This window comes from Eublepharis macularius, chromosome 10, assembly GCF_028583425.1.
Source record: "Eublepharis macularius isolate TG4126 chromosome 10, MPM_Emac_v1.0, whole genome shotgun sequence".
NCBI classification, from domain to species: Eukaryota; Metazoa; Chordata; class Lepidosauria; order Squamata; family Eublepharidae; genus Eublepharis; species Eublepharis macularius.
Genome location: NC_072799.1, coordinates 37992494 through 38008570, shown reverse-complemented (window position 1 = coordinate 38008570; position 16077 = coordinate 37992494). Strand labels below are relative to the sequence as shown.

At 39.0% G+C, this 16077-nt stretch overlaps 1 protein-coding gene across 3 annotated transcripts in view; it reads right to left on the bottom strand.

Annotated features, from left to right (window-relative positions):
* USP53 (ubiquitin specific peptidase 53) overlaps window positions 1-16077 on the bottom strand; it is a 44869-nt gene that overhangs the window by 16035 nt on the left and 12757 nt on the right. For 2 of the 3 annotated variants that reach the window (XM_054989969.1, XM_054989971.1), the window contains exons 3-7: window positions 7376-7468; window positions 6039-6173; window positions 5457-5570; window positions 5288-5370; window positions 1106-1211 (exon numbers count right to left, since the gene is read on the bottom strand). In XM_054989969.1, coding sequence (XP_054845944.1) covers window positions 1106-1211; window positions 5288-5370; window positions 5457-5570; window positions 6039-6173; window positions 7376-7468 — 531 coding nt within the window. Of the gene's footprint in view, window positions 1-1105; window positions 1212-5287; window positions 5371-5456; window positions 5571-6038; window positions 6174-7375; window positions 7469-9539; window positions 9596-16077 lie in introns of those variants that run through there. The other variant, XM_054989970.1, reaches the window with a different exon arrangement.

Sequence of the window (16077 nt, the reverse complement as noted above, 5' to 3'; positions counted from 1 at the left end):
AAGGGTAATTTTTGATTCAACAAATTAAAAGGTGATCCAAATTAAAGCTGACAAATATGTACATCAATGTTTTGTAAGACTAAATCAAATTTCATTTAATCAGTATACATCATCATATGGCTTATTATTAAATACTATGTCAATACTTAGTGGAACAAAATTCATGCAAAAGTGACCAATTCTTTACTTGCCTGTTTGCATATACTCGGAATATATATAGTTGTGTCTTCTGTACACAGCTATACGTATTCTGCACACAAAACCAATCAAGTTACAATAGGGATCCCTAATGTACTGAGTCTGCAGACATTTCTGGAATTTTGAGATAGTGGGCATCACCACAAAATGATTACAAACATGAAGGGGCTAATCACAAAGTGACTGCAAAAGGGGCAGGGCAAATTAAAAAAAAAACAGTAGGAGGTTCCAAGTCAAGCAACTGCTTCTGAATGGGTACAGAGTATAAATGCTTCCTGGGTTCTAGCACCTCCTGCACTGAAGACACAGAGGAAAAACTGCTCTGCGCTTTGCTTTGGGAAAGAGATGTTGTTCAGTTTCAGTTTCCAAAGGAAAGAGGAAGGTTTGTTCCCTGAATAGCCAAGCCCAGAGACGGAAGTCTGTGCCTGTGACCAGCTGCAACACTAACACCAGGATTAGGTAAGCACTTCACTGATTAGTCAACTGGTCAGGATGGAGCACTTCAAAACTGCCTAGGTTTTTTTTAATGTTCCATTCAAGACTCCCTTGGGTACCATGTTGGAATCAACAGGTTACACTAAGGCTGAAGCTACTCAGAGATGGGAGAGAGAAAAACGATGTTCCTCATTTACTCTTCCAAAAGGCAAACCCCTCTCTCTCCAAGTGCCTTCTGCTGGTTCTGCACTGAGTGCACTAATCTAAGGCAGCTATATATTTAAAAGATTTAAAAATAGATTGTATTAAGTCATACATATCTGTAAAGTTAAGTCAATTCAAAACAAACTACCCAGATCCCTTTTCACAACTACCCAGATCCTCTTTTCCCAACAAATAAGTGCTATGCATCCCAGTCAGAGGAAATTTCAAGACTTGCCCTAACAGAAAGATTCTCTCTCAGTTTACTCACAGGGCAGTTTCTGAAGTCATCAGTAGTATTTGCTGCCTGAAGCAATTCTGCAAACATTTCAGGCTTAAGTCGCTCATGTCTTTCTAACATCCTGTCAACTTCATTGCTGTAAGAAAAATAAGCAATTTTTTAAAATAGCAAACACTACTACTATTGCAATAGGGTTTAAATCTATTTTGACCATGTGCTTTCTATTATTTCTAAAATTTTAAATATGACAAGAAACACTAAACCAACACTGAAGCATTTGTCAAATTTAGGTATCTCTAGAGCCCTAAAATGGTATGTTAATATGATAGTGTTCCCAGCTCCAGCTTGGAATATTCCTGGAGATTTGGGGGGCAGATCCTGGGGCAGCGAGGGACCATCCGAAACAGCCATTTTTCCAGGGGAACAGATGTCTGAGACCTGGAAATCCATTGTAATTTGGGGTCATCTCCAGCCACCATCTGGAAGTTGGCTGCCCTACAATTATTATAAAATAAAGAAAACTGGGTTTTGCAAACAGTAATGTGATAGTCAATTAAATCTAGATTGAACGTTTGTATTATGTGAGATCTGGAAGTAATCTAGTGTTTACCCTCTGGAGCCAAGTGAGGGACTACAGTATCTACCCAGTACATTTTTATCCCCCCCTTTCTCCAAGGAGCCCAGCATACACGGCCCTTCCTTTCTCTTGTTATCTGCACAACCACCATGTGAAGTTTCAGGGGAGTAGCCATGTTGTCTGCAGTAGAACAGCAAGATTAGAGCCCAGCAGCATCTTTCAGTACCCTGAAAATATGTATGCATTTATTTTCAATTTTTAAAATTATTTTTTGTTTACTGTCTTTCATCTGAGCATTTCAGGACCCAGGGTAGGCCCTTTTCTGAAGAATTTTAAAATAAACCAATTCCTGGATAAATTCCAGTCATGTGCACCACTAATAAATGATGAATGAATGTATTTCATAATACAGACATTACTGTAACTTTAGTTTAAATTAATATATTATACAGTCAATAGATTATCTACTTGTAAGACAGCTATTTTGTTTCTAGAAGAGGCTACTATGGGCAGATCACCTAAATAGTTGAGATTCTGATGGCTGATGGAATGCCATTTACAAGTTTATTTCAATAAATGCTCAATGCTATACAAATACTGATTTATTTGCTTGTTATCCATAAGGCATTATATTCAGAAGCAAGATGAAAATCTGGATTGTTCTCAGCTAAAATGTGGCGACTAAAATAAGCTCTGTTCTTTCTTCCTTCATCTGTCACAGCAACCTGCAGATTAATGCATACTGTTTGGATACATAAATAAGTTTCTTCCACTATGGATCATGGTAAGGTAAATCTATCTGTTCCTTCTTTTCTAAGTAGTAGAAATATTCCTACTTATTTATTATTTTCATTTATAGTCTGCCTTTCTCACTAGGACCCAAGGCAGATTACAAATGTGATAAAAAAAAATCAGGCAATCAATCAGTAAGAAGATTCCAAAATATAACATCTTAAAATAACAGCAAAGATTTCTAGTAAAGCAAAATAATGCAGATGGACTGAAACTGTAGAACAGGAGAAAGAGAAGAAAAAACAGAAATTATGCAAAGTCCCCTGTATAAAGCAATGAGACAATCAATGCAGGAAAGACTATCACTGATAAAAGTCGCTTCCTGAGTTGAACCACCCATTTTGTTCTTACCGATTTAAGACAGATCAGTATTTGCAATCATCAAGATTCTCTTGAGTTCGCGTCACCATGGTGGTCACTCAACCACCAATCCAGTGACTCATGTACCTGGAGAGTACTGGCAAGTTGATCTTCAGTTTGATTTTTATGCTGAAGCCTTACAATATAGAACACAGTCTTGCCTACAGCACCATTTCTCTGCCATGCACAGGATCACTGTGTCCATTGGCTTTGCTAGTTCCTGCAAATGCAACAGGTTTTGTGACTTGCAAGAGGGCAAGTGATCCACAGGTGGTACTCCATGGAGCTTTATACCCTTCTAAAAGGCAAACCTCAATTTCATATGAGTAAACTACTGCCTTGGATATAGTTGGCTGTTTGCCTCAATTCCAAGTCTTTGATCTATAAACGCTGTCTGATAGACATCCCTCAGGTCTTACTCCAGGAATTAGTTCTCAAACAACTGCCAAGGGACAGGTAAACATATACCAATTTGGACCTACCAAGGATCTTGGCAGAGAGCTTTCAAAAAGCCTTGCCTCCAAGCTTCACAAATAATGCACAGTCATTTTTAAGGAGAGCCCCACTGCATCTAACCAAAGTCCCAGATGAAATACTGTCCTATTCCCACAGTGGCAAACTAGATCAATTTGGAAGCTCACAGGAGGGAAAATGCATCTTTGACGCTGTCTTCCAGAACTGGCATTCAGCAGCATATTAACTATGAACATGGAAGTCCCAACTGGCCATTTTTTATAAGCCAAAAACTTCTAAACATCGAAGCCAAAATTCTTCCTTGTTATTACACTGGATGCTAAGCTTCCAAATGGACTGCATCCAAAATGGAAGCTACCATAGAGACTATTATCAATGCCAAATTACATAGCTCCTCCAGCAAGCCTTGCTCCAGGCCCAAGTTGGGTAGCCTATACATTGACAACTCTGGCAAAGATATGAGGTGACCATAAAAAAAGGTACTGGAGTGGTGTAACAGCACTACTTCTCTACAAGCTCCTTCTGTCTACCATTGAGACTCATCATCTAGTTACACAGATAACCGCAAAAACACCACTGGGGCATAAAACTTAGGAACAGATAAACTAACCCCTCATGTGCTTAGAATTGGCATGTTAAATCAGTTTTTGGAGTAAGAGGGGTAAGATAATTCTGTATTACAACTTGTTTGTATGCAAGGAAGGTAATTTTGAATGAGGGAAAGACTGTGGGGGGAAAAGACAGGAATTCCTCATTTGTCACCTACAAAAACAAACTGTTAAGAAAAACTTTGACTAATAATTCCTCAAAGTTGAGGGGGGAGACGGGTTGACATTGCTGCTGTTTAGCTCCCTTTTCATCAGATCAAGAAAATTCTCTGGCCTCCTTGACCAGGAAGCCTCAGCCTTAGCTACTTCTGTTTCTTTCCTCTGACTATTACTACTGTAACATCGGAGGGAAGATACATGTAAAGAAAAAGCTTTCATTCGCCAGCCAATAGCTGTGCAGAACTGAAAGCTGCTGGAAGTGCCTACCCCATAAGAAGCGTACAGAATAGAAGGCGGACTCCCAGCCGTGACAAAAGCCACTTGGCTGGGGACCGGGATTTGCCTCCTCGAAGAGGGGGAGGCAGTGGAGGTTTCCCCAGGCATCTGGGGAATGCTGGAGAGGCAGACACAGAGGCCTTATAAGGCCACTCTGCCCCTCCCCCCTAGCACTCCACTCAAGCCCATGGAAAAAATTGATATAAAGGGGTACTTATAGCACAACTATCTTCTGCCCTTCTTTTGGATACAAAGACAAGTTCTCTGGAGAGTTCAATGCACAAAGTAACACAAATGGCCACTAGCTCAGTTGTTGTCTGAATGGCAAGTGCTAACTGCTCATGATGAGAGCAATCAATGGTAGACACTGATAACCTGATCTTCTGGGGAAGCACACTGCTTTCAAAGCACAGCATTCTTCATCCTGGAAGAACATCTATTGAACTGATTGTTAAGGAGTTGCTTCGTTTTTTTTCTTGCCCATTTGCCAGAAATTGCCCATTTGCCTCCCCTATGTCACTTCAATCAGTCAGGACTAGAATAGTGTGAGAAAAAGGTAGAAGTTGAGCCAGTCGCTATCATTTTTTAGGACAAAGGGGTGGGTGGGAAGGAATGGGGAAAGAAATAGTATTGTTAATATGCAACACTATTGGAGATAATTCCACTGTTAGCTATGAAATAATTCTTTCTCCAGTTACCACTTCCCTTGAATTCTTGTCCAACCAGAAAGCTTGCAACTTAGTGACAGATCAAACAAATGATAAAAGTCAGTACAACATAGGAAAAATATGAATGAGCATTTAAATGAACATAATTTATTCTTTTCATCGGGTACTCCAAGAATGACACTTCAGTAGAGAGGATATCCTGACAGAGCCACAACATACAGAAGAGCCTGTTCCTCAGTTTTGAGTTTTCCATTGGTAAGCAACAAAATAATAAACTTATATAAAAAGAGTCTCTTACCACAAGGCTGTTGTTGAAATATAACGAACAAATTCTGTGAAAGGTAAAGGATCTGAAGATGCTCCACAACTGCGACACACACACTATACAAAAGCAATAAAGTGCAAGTTTTAACCTTTAGTTTTAGAAGCATGGAAATAAAGTAATAGAGGTTTTTTAAAAGCCTAACCTGTTCATATAGAGTCATAGCAAACTTCTGATGAGTAATGCAGGATTTAGAAGTGCACATATCTGTTTCACTGCTTGGCACAATGTGATAGTGAATCCTCTCAAGTATATTTTCCTAAACAAAACAATGATATAACACACACAGTTTGCTATCACTCAACTGGAGGTAAGAATCAGTAAGTAATTCAGCTCACACAAGTTTACATGTTATATTGGACAACACGCCTCCCCCCCACCCCCGGCAAACCTGTGAAAAGCCACATTGGTCCACAGATAAACAAAATAACCCCAAAATAAACAAACAGAAGTATTACACGACTTTTGTTTTTGGACATTTTATAGGTGCTCCTTTTGACAAACTATTTAAAAAAACAAAATAGCGACAGAATTTTAAGAGTTCAGAATATGACTTTCCAATACTTATCTATCCTTCTTCATAACTTCATAATAGCCTTGTGAAGTAGGTTAAAATATTTCACTGCCATAATCTGAACGTGGCTATTTCCAACACAAACATTGGCACTGAACACAAAATAAGCCAAACTTCTTAAATAAAATGTTTACTAGGATTAAGTGAACTTACAAAACATTCTGCTGCATCATCCATGAGCCCAAGCTGAAAACGCTGTTCATCTTTAAAGCTTTCAGCCAAGGCATGTCTCATATTATTTGATGGCAATGCTTTCTCTCGACTGTGCTGGAATTGTGAAAATATTGTCTGGAAATAAAAAATATACAAATATTTACTAACATGTTCACTGTTCAGTAGGAGGGAGTGAAAAGAATGTAGAGATGCTCACAAAGACTAGCATGGCAGTTTGGGGAGGACATGAAATCAGCTCCACCCACATCTGTGGATTGAACTTGCCTGCAGACAGCTAAATTTGTAGAAATTTAAAGGCATTTCCGGTAATGCAAAGCAAGATGTATGGTGCACTACAATCTATACAAGTTTTGACAGCATCAGGTTGATTGTATACTTCAGTAGATTTATATTTTAAGAATATGCAGTTCATTTTGGAGTTAGTCATGTTAGTCTGTAGTAGCAAAATAGAAGAGAGTTTTAAGAATTTTAGAAATAGATAGAAAAGAATTTTAAGACTAGCCAACTTTACTGTAGCATAAGCTTTCGAGAACCACAGTTCTTGCATCTGACAAAGAGAACTGTGGTTCTCGAAAGCTTATGCTACAGTAAAGTTGGTTAGTCTTAAAGGTGCTACTGGACTCTTTTCTATTTTGCAGTTCATTTTGAATCTCTACTCAGTTTGCTCATTTTTGTTATGCAGCATGACATGGGTTTTAAAAACAGGATTAAGTTGTAAGTTGTTCACAGCTTACATACATGCATATATACTCAGTTACAGAAACACACAAATCATAATAGTACCGATGCACTGTGGTTTTCCAGAACAAGCACTACACTACTATACCCAGAAAAAGCAGAAACATTCTATCAAGAAATGGAGAGAGGAGCAGATTGAATTTGGATTTATCTGCAAGGCTATGTACAAGTTTTAATTCCTGAACTATAGGGAACTTTTACATATCAGCCTAAACATACCAACCTCAAATAATTCAACTATTTCCCCAATGACAATCTGGATTCCAATTCTGTTAAAGTTGTTACAAATCTTGAATTAAAAAGCAAAAAAGGCAACGAATTGTATTTTATAAAGCAAAGATTTGCACAGAATCCAAGGTGCACATGTATAAGACTTCTGTCAAATTAAGATTTCTTATAAATGTATTTATTGCTGCATTTGCACTTTTTGTCATAAAAAGGTTCTTCAAAAAACCCAAGACATTTTCATCTATCTGTGGCATAAATTTAAGACAAAATTAATTCTCCGCCAATAGATTCATACAACTAAATTATATTATATACTTGATATAGTTTGAAGTGAAGAACTGTATGTCTACCTTTAAAGCACAAAATATGCAAGCATCTCCTTGACAAACATGTCCAGTGAGACCTCTCAAGCTTCTTCGGAATATATCAAGCTGCCACAAAACCTGCAAGGATAAAAGGTTCAAATTTTTACCAAAAGCTTTTTCCATTTTAACAACTTGACACTGGCATACAATGAAAACACTGAGTACGAGAAGATTTTCAAGTTTGGCAATGGACTAGAGAACAGATGTTTCACTTAAATGAAATTTGGAAAGTTTCATAAAACATAGTTTATGAGCAAAGTCGCCATAAATTTGGTGGATTCTGACCATGTTTTCCATTGAAAGAATATACTGCTGTCAGAGAAAGATGGGTAGATTTGCTGATTTCCTGTCATTTCTAGATCAGCATAACTTTAGAGTATACAGCAAAGGTGGCAGGAGTGCACTCTCATGCTGCCCAGGCCTTCCTGCTTCCCAGCTGGCTGGCGCAGCAAAGACAGGGGCAGCGTATCCTCCCGCCACCCAGCTGGGTATCCCTCCCATCCCAGTGAGATAAGTGGGGTAGAGGGTGGGGAGTAAGTGGGGTGGGGGGGCTGGGGTAAAGCTTCCCCACTCACTTCGGTATGCTCTGAACCTTTACTGAGTATACTAAAGCGATTTAAAGACCCGAACCGCGAAGCGGCTTGCTGCTTCAGGATTCGGGTTATTCCAGATCAGTTTCCCACTTCGGGTAAACCCGAAGTGGGAAACCCGAATTTTTCCCCGGTGCACACACATAATCAGCTGTTTGTTGCAATTAGCTGGAAACAATTAGTTACATTTATTAAAGCAGCTGTATAGTTTCTTTCCAATTGGGCAGTCTTCAATTTTGCCTCTCTATGCAGGGAGAGAATAGGGATCATACAAACCTGAGGACAACTTTGCCCATTATAATGAAAAAAACCTGGAATTAGCTATTGACAACTGTACAACCCTTCATAAATTTTTTGGAAAAATGTTATGCCACCTCTCCAGGGAACTTGTCTGAGGCAGCTTACAAAATAAGTAATTCAACTTGTAAATTAAAACCTGTATTAGAAACTCAGCCAGTGCAACAAATAAATGATTAAGCTACACTTAAAAGGATTTTCAAAGAACAGAATTTTGGACATTCTGTATCATAAAATGCCATATCCACTAGGTGAGTCATTAGTAAGTTTAACATCTAATTTTAACATACTGTGCTTTACCATTTGTAGCAAAAGTATGAAATAAAACACATGTATAGGTATCATTTAAAACTGCTACCCATCCCAACAAAGCTGTTAGAAATATTTTAGGCATTGTTTTTTAACATCTACATGAAACCACTGGGTGATGTCATCCAGAAATTTGGGCTGGGTAGTCACCAATATGCAGATGACACTCCGCTTTAACTTGTGCTTCCAGCTGATCCCCGGGAACCTGTATAAACTCTGAATTGGTGCCTGGAGGAAGTTTGAAGCTTAATCTTGACAAGACAAACGTACTGGTAAGCAGAAGTTCTGGCCCAGGATTTAAGGTGTCACCTGTTTTTTATGGTTGCACTCCCCATGAAGGAATAGGTTCATAGTTTGTGGGTGTTCTTGGACCTGAAAATATTACTGGATAAGCAAGTCGCAGCTGTGGTCAGGGATGATTTTTACCACCTTCAAATGGTCAGCCAGCTGCAGCCTTTCTTGGGCAGTAAAGATCTGGCCACTGTGGTACATACTCTGGTTATATCTAGATCAGATTACTGCAATACACTCTATGTGGGGCTGCCCTTGAAGTGCTCAGAAACGTCAATTGGTGCAGAATGCTGCAGTCAGAATATTGATATAAAGGAACATATCACTCCAGTCTTAGCTCATATAACAACAACAGTGCTTATATACCGCTCTTCTAGACAGATTAGTGTGTCACCCAGAGCGATGAACAAGTTAGTGTTATTATCCCCACAATACAGCTGGGGAGCTGGGGCTGAGAGGCTTACCCAAGGCCACCTGAGCTAATGGCAGTAGTGGGATTTGAACCAGTAGAATGCCGACTCACAGTAGAACCACTTAACCACTGTGCTACAGCAGCTCTCTACACTGTTCCCCAATCTATTTTCAGGCACAATTTAAAATGTTGTTGCTGACATTTAAAGCCCTAAATATCTGAAGGACCATTTACTCCCTTATGAACCTACCTGACCACTGCAGTCATCTTCAGAGGCCCTACTCCAGGTCCCTCCACTTCCAGAGATTAGGTGGGTGGCAACCCAGGAGATAGCCTTCTCAGTAGTGGCACCAAAACTCTGGAAATTTTTCCCCAGGGAGATTTGTCTGTCCCGTTCTATTGATGTATTCTGCCAGGGGTAAAAACTTCCTTGTTTCTCTTGGCATTCCTTCAGTGATCGCAAATTTTTAAATTTTTATCTTTTGTTATTTAATTTCTGGCTTTAAATTGTTTTAATTATGTGTCCATGCATTGGTTTAAATGGCTTTTAAGATAAGATTTTATTTTGTATATTTTTTTTTTTGAAAAATTTTTTATTGGGTTAGAATCCATTATTTTTTACATTACATTCAATTTTCCCCAAATTTTTCACTTCTAACCCCCTCCCTTTCCCCCCCTTTTGTTGACTTCCAACAGCTTTCCCACCCTTTGTCCCTTTTCCCTTACTTCTGTTAAATTCCTCTATCTAAAACAAATATACATTCTCTATTATACTAAGCAGTACATCCTTAACTACTTTTTTTTGTTATATACCCAAACTGTAAATCTTTGTTTCCATCTTGGATAAACAATTTATCCCGTTTCCAGTTTTAAATATTTCTATATATCATAAACCATAAAAATCTTACATTTAAATCAAACAATTTGACTTATTCTCTATATATTACTCATTGTATCTTTTTATGGTAATTCTATATAACTCATCACATAGTCAATCAATTTAACTCTTCTGTACATTCAGTTTGGTGCATTATACAAATCTTATCAAAGAAAGAAAATATCGTTGGTTACTCAATACTTATATTTAAACCTTATCATTAATTAATTTCCATCAATATTCTGTCTATTAACCTATATATATCTATATATATATCAATCTGTTAATCTAACTGCTTATAAATTCACATTTATCTCTTCCCCCCCCGGTAAAGTCACCCCCCCTCTACATTCTATTATACTTCAGTAGTTCTCAAACTGCCACAGTTTCCCTCCAACCTCCCATTTCTTCTCCAGATATTGTTTCAGCTTCTCCCAATCTGTGTTAAACTGCCCTGAGTCCAGATTTCTCAGTTTTCTTGTCATCTTGTCCATTTCTGCCATGTACAGCAATTTGTAAATCCAATCTTCAATAGTTGGCACTTCTTGTACTTTCCATTTTTGCGCATACAAAAGTCTGGCTGCTGCTGTCATATAAAATATCAACGTCCTATGATGGGCTGGAATTCCCTCCATTCCCAAGTTTAGTAGCAGGAGTTCTGGGTTCTTATTTATTTGAAATTGTAAAATTTCACTCATTTCTCTTATTATTTCCCCCCAGTACTGCCTAGCTACATCACACGACCACCACATGTGATAGAGGGAGCCCTCATGCTTCCTACATTTCCAGCATTTATTAGAAGTGTTCAAGTTCCCTAGCGCAATCTTCTTTGGTGTCATGTACCAACGATAGATCATTTTGTAAATATTCTCTTTAATATTTGTACATGTCGTTGTCTTCATTGTAGTCTTCCACAAGTATTCCCATGCCTCCATTGTTATCTCTTTATTAAAATTTATAGCCCATTTCACCATTTGTGTTTTAACTGTCTCATCCTCAGTATACCATTTCAACAGTACTTGGTATACCTTGGATATTCTTTTCTTGTCCTCTTTAAAAAGGGTCTGCTCTAGTTCCGAATTCTCTATTCGTATACCTCCCTTTACAGAGTCCGAGTTATACAAATCTCTGATCTGTCTATACTGGAACCAATCGTAGTTCGGTGATAGTTCCTCTTGCGTCTTTATTCTAAGTTTAGATGCTTCTATTTTAGTTATTTCTTTGTATATCAGACATTGTCGTTCATTGTCAACAGCTCTCGGGTCTATCACCTCATATGGAACCACCCACCAAGGAGTTCCTTCTTGTAGGTAAATTCTGTACTTCTTCCAGATTGTGTATAGACTTCTCCGTACAAAATGGTGCAGGAACATCGAGTTGACCTTTACTTTGTCATGCCATAGGTATGCATGCCATCCAAATATTTTTTTATATCCCTCTAGGGCTAATAGTTTCTTGTTCTTTAATATCATCCACTCTTTCAGCCAAACTAGGCAGATTGCATCGTGATAAAGTCTCAGATTGGGCAGTTGCATTCCGCCTCTTTCTTTTGCATCTTGTAAAACTTTCATTTTCACTCGAGGCTTCTTGCCTGCCCATACAAAATCTGATATTTTCCTCTGCCATTTTTCAAATTGTTTAGAGTCTCTGATGATTGGTATTGTCTGTAGCAAAAACATCACTCTTGGTAACACATTCATCTTAACCGCTGCAATCCTACCCAACCATGACAGATTGAGCCTATTCCATTTAATCAAGTCTCTCTCAATCTGAATCCACAATTTTTCGTAATTATTCTTGAACAAATCTATATTCTTTGCAGTCAGTTCAATTCCCAAATATTTCACCTTACTTGTTACTTCACAATCCGTTGTTTCCATTAACAATTGTTGTTTCTGCTTAGTCATATTTTTGCATAGTATCTTTGACTTCTTTTTGTTAATGAAGAAACCTGCCAAATCTCCAAACTCCTTGATCTTATCTATCACTTTTGGCATGTTCTCCAGTGGGTCCTCTACAATTAACATTATGTCATCCGCAAATGCTCTGACCTTATATGAATAGTCCTTTATTTTTATTCCTCGAATTTCCTCGTCTTGTCGTATTTGTATCATCAGAATCTCCAATACTAAAATGAACAACAGTGGAGACAACGGGCAACCTTGTCTTGTTCCCTTGCTTATAGTCAATTTCTTGGTCAATTCATCATTTACCACAATTGCTGCAGTCTGGTCTCTATAAATTTCCTTAATTGCTTTGATGAATCTTTCTCCTAATTGTAGCTTTTCCATAGTGGCAAACATAAAGTCCCAGTTTAAGTTGTCAAATGCCTTTTCAGCGTCAACAAAGAAGAAACCAACCTCTTTATCACAACGCTTATCATAATATTCAATAGCATCAATCACTGTCCTTAAATTGTCTCTTATTTGTCTGTCTGGCAGAAAGCCTGCTTGCTCCTCCTCTATAACTTCCGAAAGCCACCCCTTCAGTCTCCGCCAGTATCTTCGCAAAGATTTTATAGTCATTGTTGAGTAACGATATAGGTCTGTAATTTTTCACACTAGTCAAGTCTTGGCCCTCTTTTGGGATCAATGATATGTTCGCTTCAGACCAAGTGTCTGGAATCCTTTGATCCCTTAAAACTCCATTGATCACCTCCTTTAGGAATGGTGCCAGCTCATTGGCCATAGTCTTATAAAATTTAGCTGTAAGTCCGTCTGGCCCTGGCGCCTTTCCTAGATTTGCAGATTGTATTGCCTTACTTATTTCCTCGTCCGTTACTTCACTATTCAGTTTATTTCTCCAAGCGTCCGAGATTTCTGGAAGTATCATTTTCTCCAAATATGACGCTATTGAGTCTTTATTTACTTCTTTCTTATTATACAGTTTAGCGTAGAATTTATAAAAGGCTCTACTAATGGTATTCTGTTCCAAATACATTTTGTCATCTTCACAAATTTTATTTATTGTTTTCTTTTCCCTTCTTTTCTTCAGTTGCCATGCCAGGTACTTCCCAGGTTTATTTGCACCCTCAAACACTTTCTGATTCAGCCTTTTAAGATTCCACTCCAATTCCTTATTACTCATTGCTGTTAGCTGTTCTTGCAATATTTTAATTTCCTGGTATAATTTCTTTTTCCCTGGTCTCTTTTTTAACTGTATTTCCTTAGTTTTTATTTTCTCCTCAATCTCGTGTCTCTTCTCCTCTTTCTTCTTTCTTGCTCTACCATTTAAGTCCATTAGTATGCCCCTTATAACCGCCTTGTAAGCATCCCAAACTTTATCAGTTGGTACTTCTTTGTTCACGTTATATTGAATGAAAAACTTTGTCTCTCTTCTCAATATTTCCATATTCTCTTTTTCCTGTAACAAATCCTCATTTATTCTCCATGCTTTCCTTTTCCTCCTTTTCCCCAGTTTCCACATAATTGGGTTGTGGTCTGAGCCTACCATCGGCATTATTTCTACATCTTTAGTCCATAATACCAAATCTTTTGAGGCCCAGATCATGTCAATTCTTGATAACGTGGAATGCCTTGCAGAATAAAAAGTAAACTGCCTACTTTTAGGATGTTCTCTCCTCCATACATCTTCAAGAGTCTCTTGTTGAATCAACTCAAAAAAGAGCTTTGGTAATAGTCCTCTTTTCTTTTGTGTCATAGTAGTCTTTTTATCCAGTTCCAAGTCTGTCACTCCATTGAAGTCTCCAGCAAGAATTATTTGGTCATATGAAAGATCATCTAAATGCTTCCTCAAATCCTCAAAGAAGCTCTCTTTTGCACCGTTAGGTGCATAGATTCCGACTACCAACACTCTCTTTAAATTCCAAGTACATTCCACTGCTACAAATCTGGCTTCCACGTCTTTCATTATAAATTTTGGTTGTAGCTCCTCTTTTACATACAACACCACTCCTCTTTTTTTTTTACTTGAGGCCGCTACAAAGTCCTTGCCCAATTTTCCCAGTTTTAGATATTTTACATCCTGTTTTCGAATATGAGTCTCTTGCAAACAAACGATATCACATTTTTGTTTTAATAGCCAGTGAAAAATATTTTTTCTCTTATTCGGTGAATTTAGTCCATTTACATTCCAAGATAATACTTTACACTCCATATTCATAATCTTGTTGGTAAGTCTTTTTCATTGTCCCTTATAAATCGCTCCATCTCCCGCTCAGATCTGATACACTTTTTAGCGCCTCCAAATTCGAAGGACAAACCCTCTGGAAGCTCCCATCTGTACCTAATTTTCATGTCCTTCAGCATCTGGATTAGCCCTTTATATTTTTTCCGATCTAGTAACACTGATCTGGGTAGTTCCTTCATTATGATAATTGTCTTGCCATCGATCTCCAATGGATCTTGAAACTGTTTAGTCACAATCTTCTCTTTCATGTTTCTTGTTGTAAATTGTACAATCACGTCTCTTGGTAGTTTCCTCTGGGTTGCAATTCTCGAATTCACACGATATGCCACATCTAGGATAGCCACAACATCCTCCTCCTCCTTCCCCAGGTATTCAGCTAACACCTCCGTCATCTGTTCTTGCGCTGTCTTTCCTTCCACTTCCGGCAGGCCGCGAAATCTGAGCTGCTTCTCCATATGTCTGCTTTCCGCAACCGCCATCCTTCCCCTCATCAGCCTCATCTCTGTTTGTTGCGTATCTGCTAGGTTCTCCATCGCTCCTTCTACTGTTTTAACTCTCTGCTGCGTCCCTTGTAATTCACTTTGTATTGTTTCCATACCTTTCTTCACTTCTGACAGCTCCGATTTTACTTCTGACAGCTCCGATTTTACCGTCTGTTTAACCTCTTTAATCAGCTCCAATTTCATGTCTTTAAATTCTTTAATCACCTCCAAAAGTTTTTTATCCAGGTTTTCTATTGCCGATTGCCACTCTTTCTTCGACATCGTGGGGCTTGCTTTAGCTCGCTCCCACGAGTCCGCTCTCTTCCTTAACTCCGTGGCGTTAAATTTAGTACCTTTTTTATTTCAAATGTCCCGGTCTTCTTGCATAAATTAATTTTAAAGGGTCCAAAATGTCGGGCGTCTTTTCTCTATGGTCTCTCTATGATTTTGTAATCCAATATGGCCTACTTCCTTTTCCGCTGAGGCCGCGGCCCTTCCCCTCTCAAAGATGGCGATTCCCTTCTTCCTGCCCTCCAGCCAGGGCCGCTTCTCTCCAGCCTCTCTATTGTTGTTACGCACTTCCTGTCTCCCGTCTTCCCACAGCAGATCTCGCGATGGTGTCTTTTTCTCACAGCTCCAAAGCCACAGGTATTCAAAACAATAGTCCAATTTCTTTAATAACTTCTTTAAACTTAGTCTCTTTTCTAATACAACTCCTGCCGAAGCTTCCCCTCCTTTTCACTAGTCTGTTGCAGTTTAAAAGTCTACTTTTTTTTCCTCTCTGTTTTTATCAATCTGTCCCGTATCGGAAGATAGTGATCTTTACCTTCCCTTCACTTTTCTCGGGTTGTAATCGCTGTTTCGATTTCAAATTCTCCTTTCCACTTCTTCCCCCAATCGAAGCTTGGGTATGTAGGTCTTATGCCAGCCGAATTGGCCCCAAAACTGCCGCAGAGGTTGTAGCCGACCCGTCTCAGGGTGGGACCTCAAGGATCGGGAGGGGACCCGTTGTGTAGAGCCCCCCCTCGTCCGAGATCAACGCGCCCTAGGGTCTCGAGCGTTCTTTGCCTGCTCTCCGCCTGAGAGCAGTCGGCCGCGGGCTATTTTCACCCCGCCGGCCGCTTAAAACGGCAGTCCGGTCAGCTCCGCAAATGGAGCTGCGTTAGACCTCCATAAATCCCAAACCGGAAGTCCTTTATTTTGTATATTTTAATTCATTAACCCTCCCCTCAAGTCTGAGGCCTGTCAAGGCTTCCACAAGTAGGCTCTGGAGGGCATGT